At 37.2% G+C, this 10168-nt stretch overlaps 1 protein-coding gene across 2 annotated transcripts in view; it reads right to left on the bottom strand.

Moving 5' to 3' along the window:
• Window positions 1-604: 604 nt before the first annotated feature.
• PRDX4 (peroxiredoxin 4) overlaps window positions 605-10168 on the bottom strand; it is a 16110-nt gene continuing 6546 nt past the window's right edge. Inside the window, exons 3-8 of one of the 2 annotated variants that reach the window (XM_006764138.2) lie at window positions 9465-9581; window positions 7410-7532; window positions 4576-4706; window positions 3557-3591; window positions 938-984; window positions 605-718 (exon numbers count right to left, since the gene is read on the bottom strand). In XM_006764138.2, coding sequence (XP_006764201.1) covers window positions 715-718; window positions 938-984; window positions 3557-3591; window positions 4576-4706; window positions 7410-7532; window positions 9465-9581 — 457 coding nt within the window. In that variant the 3' untranslated portion in view covers window positions 605-714. The remainder of the gene's footprint in view (window positions 719-937; window positions 985-3556; window positions 3592-4575; window positions 4707-7409; window positions 7533-9464; window positions 9582-10168) is intronic. The other variant, XM_006764137.2, reaches the window with a different exon arrangement.

The raw sequence follows: 10168 nt of genomic DNA, 5'->3' as shown, positions 1-10168 counted from the left end.
AGCTAGCCACATATGCTCACTGACTCAAAATTTTGTTAAAGTAAATTTAAACATGTAAATTGCTACTTAGAGAAGGGGTGTGTGTGTCCACATAGCTTTATGCTGTACAGAGCAGTGTGCTCTGGGTTCAGCTGTCCCTTACCAGGCAGCGTGGAAGATGACTGTGCTCAAAACCTGTCCTTTGTTGTCACCCTCAAAGGTACAGAGAGGTGAGCCATGGTGGAGTGGTAAGAGCCACAAACTGGAAGGAGCCCGTCTGGGGTTCAAAGTCTGCTTCTACCTTTCTATCTAGCTGTGTGACTTTGAGTAAATAGTTGATCTGAGCTTCAATTTCCTCATCTGTAGAATAAAGAACTCAAGAGTTGCCGTGAGGAATAAATGAAATAGTGCACCTAACCTGCCTAACAAAATGCCTGGCAGGTAGCAGTACCACATAAATGGAAGTTACTGTTGTTACTAGTTTCTTTCAATTGGACATTTCTTAGTTCGGAAAGAGAGAATAACTGCCTATCTTTTGGCATCAGTGTCTGACTTCAACAGTAAATATCTTTGGACCCTGACATGGATGTTTTATATTCTCCAAGAAGTAACTACAATAACACAATGTGGTAACAACATGGCGCCTTTTATTGAAGGCGTTCAAGCATCATGGCCTGAGGAAGTATTTTCAGTTCAGTTTGTCGAAATACTTCAGTTTTCCAGCTGGATCTGGGATTATCTATTGAAAGAAAAAAGCAGATTATTCATCATTAGTTGTCTGATAATAGTCGCCCACCTCTTGACTAAAGAAGATAAGACTGTGTTTGTGTACTAAATTATATCAGATGTATATAGGAAACACTGGATTTGTCCAACCTACTAATCTCAGCTATGCCAAAAGGAAAATCATTTGTCAATAAATTAACATCTGTACTCAAGCACCCCCGAATTTACTTACAGCTCTTCTCTCGGCCACCAGGCTTTCATGGCATCTTCGGGTTTGATCTAATTAAACCAAACACATTAAGAGAGCATGGCTACAGATGTTAATGTATTTCTAAAATTATCTGCTGGTGAAGTGTTGGGGTGCCAACCACCTGAAAAGGGGGCAGTGTGTTCAAGTGGATTTTTTGGAGGTCCAAAATGCAACCTTTAACCTCAAACTGCAAAGGTAAAAAAATATTCAAATACAACCATGGAGCATTAACTTCAATAACTATTTAGTGAATGGAAAAATACTCCAAACAAACAAACAAAAAAAAGCTCTCTACTACACCTGTTTACTTGATAGTTATAGGTAAAGTGCATCTATCCCTACATATAAAAAAAAACCTGTTGTAATCAGCTTATGATAGTTCTATATGCATCTTCTTCATAATTTTTCTTCAGCATAAAATAAACATTACCTAGTTTTACAGGCATCACTTCAAGGAGCATTCTATTTTTGTCAGTTTATAACTTCTCTGCTGTTAAATTCAATTTTTAGGTACTCATGGAATAACTATTTAGTGCCAATGGTGTGCTGGCAATGGGGATACAGGAAAACTACCATGGGCACTACCTCTGAGGCTCATACAAGCACGTGGGAAGGATGTCTGTGTATGTGGCTGTTTTGATGCAATGCATAGTACGATTGTGTATGACACAGGCTGTGTGACTCAGTGGAGGCTGAGATGGCATCAGGGACGGTCTCTGAGTGGAGGTGACATTTAATTTGGTCTTGAAAGAGGAGAATTTAGAGAAGGGGACAGGTATTTCAGGCTCTGGAAAGAAAGACCTGAGCAAAGTCACAAAGGTGTGAAAAAACAGGGCCTAATTGGAGGAAAGATGAGTCATGATTTGGTGGGAGCACAGCATTTGTGTGTGAATCACAGGGAAGATAACCTGGGAGAGACTGGTGGGAACAGAATGCAAAGGCTTGAAGGCTGTGCCCTGGACTTTGTCCTGTGAGTGATGGTGGGCTGCTAAAAGGTTCTGGTCTGGAGAATGACATGCATTGGAGAGGAGAGATAATGATAAATGAGGAGGCCTGTGCAATATACAGGGGAAAACTGAGGGATATGGAGATGAAAAATTCATCTATCTTAAACACCAGCACAAAACCTTTTCTGACCCTATATTTCCCTCTTCTACCTTCTTTCTGTCTCCCCCCCACAGCTGTATTTCTTGTACTAGTTTCATATTTCATCTTTATTTCATCCTGCGCTCTCAGCACATGCCTGCAATACAAGGTGATGTTATGCATCAGTCACTGTTGATTCTGCTCTAGCTCCAGGGGGAAGTGCCCAGAGCTTGATGCTTTTTAAGCCTTCTTAGGTGATACCTGTAGCTTCTGATTCATATTTCTATCTGTGAGCCTTACAATCAATAACTAAATTAACCCAATGACTGATTTATAATTTAAAGTACCCAGTGCTGCGCTAAGTCTCATGCTTAACTTCAAATCCATCAGATCTGTGTAGAGGTGAATATTGTATAGTAGCATTAACTTTGACCCACAAGGGCAAAGCTGCTTTGCACGCTCATCAAAACTAATTTAAATCAATGAAATGTTATTTTAACTAATCTGAGTGAGGTTACAGAGTGAATTTCTACCTCTCGTTGTGTACGGCCAATGGTACTGTTTTGTTGTTGTTGTGTGCTAAGGAAGAAAGTCTTAGGAGTCTGTATTTTTCTTTTATCCTAAGATAATGATTTCTTCCTCTAATTCTCTAGGTATTTTTCCTAACTGGAGTTTGTGTAAAGCTCTTTGATTTTTAGAAGATAACATGTTCATTAAAAAGGGTTCAAGCCTGGCTGGTGTGGTTTAGCGGTTGAGCATCAACCCAGGAACCAAGAGTTTGCTGGTTCGATTCCCTGTCGGGGCACAAGCCTGGGTTGTGGGCTCAATCCCCAGCAGGGGCTGTGCAGGAGGCAGCTGATCGATGATGTTCCTCTCTCATCAATGTTTCCCTCTCATCGATGTTTCTATCTCTCTATTCCTCTCCCTTCCTCTCTCTCTCAAGATTAATTAAAACATATTTTTTAAAAGAGGTTCAAGCAAGTTTCCAAATTGTATTTTGGCCAGAGACTACTTCAGGGACTATCTATAAACTATACAGCCTCCCTATGAATGTACTTGTTTGAATCTTTTCTTCCTTCAAATGATGAGAGAATCCTTAGCTTCATTGTTAGTTAAGCCTGACTTTTTTTCAAAAGCTTTTTACTATATATAGAAAGCTTTGTTTGTGACTGTTTTCTTTGCTCACAATATAGGAAGAAATTCCATAAATGCTCTCTCAGCCCTCTGAATTTATTCTACCAAATCTCCACTACTCCCTTTTGTTGTTGTTGATTTTAATGGCATATTCCGCTGGATATTTGGCTTTAAAATTCACAGCATGAAGTCTTATCTTCTGCTTTCTCCAGTGTCAGCTACTCTCCCTACAGTTCAAAGAATGCCTATACTCTTCTGATTTTTGCCGAGCAATGTTTAAGTCATTTACAAAATCAAGACAGTGCTATTACAGATGATCTTAAGGTTGGCATTTTTGTTTGGCCCAGACATCCCCTTAACAGAAAAATCAATTTGACTTACTGTTTCACTACCAGGTTTCCAGCCAGCAGGGCAGACTGAAAGGAACAAAAATTGGCAAAAGACAGTTTAAAAACAGAGTTCAATTCTCTTCAGCAACTCTTGGCTCTTCTTTTCCCAAATGAAATTAAAAATGGAGCCTGTGTTAATGAGAACATTTCTAGGCCACTGAACACCTGGCTCTGTTAGCTTGCTTGCTTGCACCAAGGAAGTTTGGTCACAGAGCTTAGCAGTAGGTAGCTAATCTATTTTCATTTTTGTCAATTATGTTTACTTGCATTTACAGTATAAAAAAAAACAAATTGAGTGTTCCTCTAAGAAAGTTGGAAACTTTGGGGATGTGGTGAACTGAAAGGTCTGGGCATGGCAAAAATTTCTCTGAATTTACATAAACTTAAAATAAGCTGATTGGCTGTTTCCTGTAGTATTTTGTACTGATGCCATGCTTTGCTGTTTATCAAGAGACTTTAAAATTATTCAGAAAGTAGGATTTTATTTGGAATATACCTTGATCCAGGCATTGAGTTACACATTTGAAAGGAATATAAAACATACGTTCTATTTTAGGAAAATCTAACCTTTCCCATTTAGCTACCGCAAAAGCATGGAGTGAAAGGATGAACTAATAGATTACTAGTGTGATCCTGAATAACCTTGCTGATCACTGAATTACCTTGAGGAAAAAATCTAAATCAAATAATGTACAGATGCAAATAAAACCTACATTACTAAATATTGCCAGAATGGTACATTTTAAGTTTACAGAAACAATTTGAAATATTACAGCAGCAGAAACTTTTCTCTTTGTGCTTATCCAAATAATGAATACTTTTGGATCTTTTAATTCAGTAAGTAGAATATATTAGTGATATTTCATTAAAAGCACTTTAATAATTTGATTTACTAAAAAGATTAGCTAATAATCTGAAAACAATCAGGTGACTTTGGAACCATCCAATTTACTGCTACCTCTTCTCAAACTAAAAAATCAAAAGGTTATGATGTTTGGGAGGAAAGAGTACCTTCTCCATGTTTATCGGTGTATTGGAATGCTTGAACCAAACGCAGAGTCTCATCCACCGATCTGCCCACAGGAAGGTCATTGAGAGTAATCTGTCTTAGGATCCCTTTGTCATCAATAATGAAGAGACCTCTATAAAACACAAGAGTGGTAGGGGTGAGGCCATTTCATCTCAGTTAAGACAAATATATGTTAATGCGAATCCCTGTAGCATCCACACAGGATTGTTATACAGAACCAACACACTACCTTCTTGACTGGTACAAACACACACACACACACACACACACACACACACACACACATCTACTATATAATTTGGGATTATAATTGTTAAATGGTAGCTTTAAATTTTTTAAAAAAATTAAATTTATTGGGGTGACATTGGTTAATGAAATTATATAGGTTTCAGGTATACATTTCTCCTTTACCCTCTTTTACCTCTCCCCACCCCCCATTAGCTTTAAAATTTTGTTTTTGTCTTGAAATGTCTTGTAGTATTTACAGTTTAATCTTCACGTGTACTAGGTTTGGGATTTTACTGTACTGTAAATGAAATGATGAAACTACACAGCAGAGCCTTCCTTTAAGTGAAGGAGTGATTCATCTTTCTCTTCACTGGCTGTTTGGAATGTCTATTTCCTTTTAATGGTGGTAAAAGACAAGGTCACCAATATAACTGAAGTCTCCTTTCCCTCTAAATCTCTATATGTGTGATTCACTTCTATGGCCTGGGGAGTAATGAAGTAGTTTGACTAAAAAGACCTGTTACTGCCCTAACCAGTTTGGCTCAGTGGATAGAGTGTCGGCCTGCGGACTGAAGGGTCCTAGGTTCGATTCCGGTCAAGGGTATGTAATTTGGTTGTGGGCCCAACCCCCCTGTGGGGAGTGTGCAGGAAGCAGCTGATCGATGTTTCTAACTCTCTATCCCTTTCCCTTCCTCTCTGTAAAAAATCAATAAAATATATTTAAAAAAAGACCTGTTACTGAGATAGTGATGGCATTATAAGAGTTAAAGTAGACTAGAGACAAAAATTTTCAAAGGATTTATTGTCTATTTAAGTCAATATGAATTTCAACCTAATACTTTAGATTAGAAAAAGATCTCAGGTACTGGGGCTAATTGCTTGTGTACAAGTATTATAAATGATGAAATATTTTCAGTAGAAATATATGGAATTACAGATCTATTTCATGGTATCTTGTTTTATAATCATATTAAACATTACTAAAGTATTTCTGCTTATCCCACAATACATTTTTTGAGTGAGCAACTTGATGTCTTAAATAACTAGGACTCACTCCCCTTGGACCAGGTCAACTTGCTTAATTATTATTTATATGGGTGTTCTTTCATGTAGCTTTTACAGCTGAACACTGTTGTCAATGGTAATCAAGTCTGTTCTGAAGTAAGTGAGCCTGATCTAAAATTTTGAGCTTTCCTCTGTAATACACATCATACCAACACACACCACACAAAACAAATCTGCCTTTCCTTTGCTAGCAAATTCTAGCTTCTGTCTTGTTTTAATTTTGTGAACTGCTTCTTTGGTAGAATTTGAGATGAATACATTTGCCATACTTGGTGTAATATACATGTATGTCTCTTCCACAGAGAAGAAACAGGTCATTCTTATAAAAATCAGAAATTAAAATGGCAACAGACATCTCAATAACAACCCCAGAAGCTAAAGGTAGCAGGGCAATGCTTTCAAATGTTTGCAGGAAAATTGCCTTTCAATCTACAATTCTATATCCAGCCAAATTATTAATCAACACGAGAGTAGAATAAAAACATTATCTGACATGTACGGTCTCAAACCATTTTACCTTCTAATGACCTTTTACTAAGAATCTATGAAGATGTGTGTTACTAAAACAAGGCAGGCAAGAGTAGGAGCTAGAAAATTAGGGAAAAGGGGAAATAAAATGGGTATGAGGTTTGTTTTTGGAATAATGAAAATGTTCTAAAATTGATTGTGGTGATCATTGCAAAACTCAATATACTAAAAGTATTGCATTGTATGTTTTATATTGGGTGAGTCATATAGTATACTAGAGGCCTGATGCACGAAATTCATGCAAGGGGCTCGGCCCTCACAGCCCCAGCTGGTCCTCGCAGCCCCGACTTTGTCTGGATAGTCATTCTGCTGTTTGGTCTAATTAGCATATTAGCTCTTTATTATATAGGATGATATATCTCAGAAAAGCTGTTATTAAAAAACAGGATTATAAAATAATGACACTTTCACATAAAACATTTAAGAAAGAAATTATTAGCATTGAAAAGCTAATAAACAACACAACTATAACAAAATTAGTTGTTTTAAGCTAAAATTGCCCCTTTTCATCCAAAGAATTCTATTAGCATTTATTAGCTCAAGTAACCCAGTGAGAGCTGTTGGGTAAAATATTTCCTTAATTTTTCCTACTCCAAAGACACAGATTTGCTAAGTCCTATGATACTTGTATTTAGGAAAACCATTATTGGAGTTAGTTTGAAGAAGAAGAGAAAGAAATGGACAAGGAGTTTGGGGACCTGGATTCAAGTCTGCACTCTGCCATTAACCAATTATATTTCTCTGGCTAAATTCATGGAACTCTATGAATCTGTTTATCTGTAAAATAAAGATAAGGTTGGTCAAAGACCTCTACATAATCTTTCAGCTCTAACAGTCTATGATACTCACTAATTATTTTAAAGAGTGTCTATACCATTTTTGCAAGTAGAGCAAATAATATTTCTTGATCAAACTTTGTATTTTCTAACTCCATTTCAATGAGGGTTACAAATGTATTTGGATTGGCCATAATGTAAAATCACTAAAGAGGTACCTAAGAGTGTGGCCTGAATCTTCCAGATATACGCCATAGTCCTTTGCAATCTGATGGGTCAAATCTGAAAGAAGTGGAATCTTTATTGGTCCAAGTCCTCCTTGTCTTCGAGGGGTGTTAATCCTGAAAGAAACAGAACATTTACCTCTTAGAGTTAAGTAAATGGCATATATCAAAACCACTCTACCTCTGCATGTGCACACACATGAACAAACCCCACACACCTACTCTTTCTCTAAAAAAGACTGGCTAATATACATTCTATTTTCTTGCCCTTTCCCCCACTTAACAATATATTCATATCCTTTTAACACTAAATATGGAGCTACACATCCATCACATTTTTAATGTATAGACATACCACATTTTACTAATCTCTACTGACATACATTTAAATTGCTTCCATTTTTTTGCTTTTATAAACACTGCTGGCAACATCCTTGTATTCTTAACATTGTACACTTGTCTGATTAATTTCTAGAAGTAGAATTGATGGATAAAGAATAGACACTGTCATAAGCATAACCTTAGAATTGTGATCATAAGACCATTCCTTGAGAGACAGGCAGGAAGCAACTGGGTATTTCAATATTCTGAGAGACAAAGAAATACAGTCTACTTGCAGCAGTGAAGGAAGTAAGCTATAATCTCAGATACATCAGTCTTGAGATTTAAGTATTCTTTAAGTTGAAACTGGGGGATGTGGGCTGGTGCCCCAACTGGAAGGCATTGACATAGCAGCCAGAAAACAGGGAAATAATGCTCCCCATGTCTGCAGCCCCAGTTCTGACATCCAAGTAGAAATCTCTGGTTAATATGAAACCTATCCAGCTGAGAATTTATACAAAAGAATTCCTTGGAAAAACAATCCCAAATTATTTGGGATGACATAGATGTTTCCCTTAGTGGATTTGTGTTTTAATCATATGGAGATACAGAATTACTATAGAAGTGATAAAGCAAATTAAACCCATATTTTTAATATTCTTACATCGAGAAATAATGAGTACATATTTGTATAATGAGTTATTTATAATGTTTAAGAGCATTTGGCATATTAGAATAACAGATATACTTTGTGATTCCAATTTAAAATGTGTACATTGAAATTTTATTCAGTTTATAAATAGTAATGAAACAATTTAAAAGGACTTAAGATGTACCATATCTATTTATTAGATTGCAAGAATTGCTTATGTTCTTGGGATACTCAAGGGAAGTAAAATATAAACTGCTTTTAATAATACTTAAGAAAGTTAAATACTTAAGGGAATATAAATTAAAGTTGAATTGTAGCTCCTGAACCATTTAAAATTTTAGTTTTATATACATATACATGCACATATAGTTGTGAATGTTTTGAATTTATTACTCTATGAATTTAATGTTAAGTTTTAAGAACAATGAGCAGTCTTTATCATGCATAAAATTTTGTGCAAAAAATTGTGGACACGATTAAAAAACACATCAACATACACATTTCAGATTCTGAAACATGTTGCCCAACTACTTTCCAGAAATGCTGAACCACCTGTGTGTATGGGAGTGCTGTTTCTCCCCACCTTTGTAATCACTACATGAAAATTTTCAAATTTGAAATACTGGCCAATCAGGGGAAAAGAATGACATCTCTTGTCATTTTACCTTGCAATTAATTCGGTGAAACAATTAATTAAAAATATTTCTAAAATTAATTTAAAAATCATTGCTTCTTGAAAAGTAATTATAAAAACTATTTTGAGTTTGGCTTAATACTAAACAACTATACAACAGAGAAATGGTATTTTAAGGATTTATTCCTCCAGATTAAGGCTACCCAAAATTTGTTAAAATAAAATAATCATACAATTCAATAGGTTTTGTTATGGACATCTTTTGCATTGAACTTTCCCCCCAATTTTATTTTTTATGTAATTTCATTGAACTAGCATTTCTTAGACAAATATTCTGAATTGTCTGATAAATAACTATATTCCTATCATGTTGAATTGTCTGCCCATAATTTAAAAGTAAATCCATTCTTTTTCCTACAAATTTTAAGTGTAAGATACTCACCAGGCCAAATGGGTAAACTGTGAATCAACAGAGCATGCCACCACTTCAGTGTTTATGGATCTGAATTCTTCAATTCTATCACCAAAGGCAATAATTTCAGTTGGACACACAAAAGTGCTGAAAGTAAAAAGAAAATATATTCAGTATTCTCAAAATACACACATATGCAAGTTTGACCCCCCTGGCAGGTGGTGTCCCTCGGCCTGGCCTTGTAGGGATCAGGCTGAAACTGGCAGTCCGACATCTCCCGAGGGGTCCCGGAGTGTGAGAGGGCACTCTGTAAAGTTGCTGTCGCTCTGTCACTTGGCATCTCCTGCATTGAGCATCTGCCCCCTGGTGGTCGGTGCACATCATACCTACTGGCCGACTGCTTAGGCTTTATATATATACTAGGGGCCCAGTGCACGAGATTCGTGCACTGGGTGTGTGTGTGTGTGTGGGGAGTGTCCCTCAGCCCAGCCTGCCCCCTCTCACATACTGGGAGCCCTCAGGCGTTGACCCCCATCACCCTCCAATCGCAGGATCGGTCCCTTGCCCAGGCCTGATGCCTCTGCCAGAGGGGCAGGGGACCCTCATTTCCCCCCATCACTGGTTTTGCCCCCAGCCCAGGCCTGATGCCTTTGGCCCAGGCATCAGGCCTGGGCAGGGGACCCCCAGACCCCTCCGATTGCTGGCTCTGCCCCTTGCCCAGGCCTGATGCCTCG

Source organism: Myotis davidii, unplaced genomic scaffold (assembly GCF_000327345.1).
Source record: "Myotis davidii unplaced genomic scaffold, ASM32734v1 scaffold2301, whole genome shotgun sequence".
NCBI classification, from domain to species: domain Eukaryota; kingdom Metazoa; phylum Chordata; class Mammalia; order Chiroptera; family Vespertilionidae; genus Myotis; species Myotis davidii.
The sequence above is the reverse complement of the archived record's forward strand: the minus strand, read 5'-3'. Positions and strand labels throughout refer to the sequence as shown.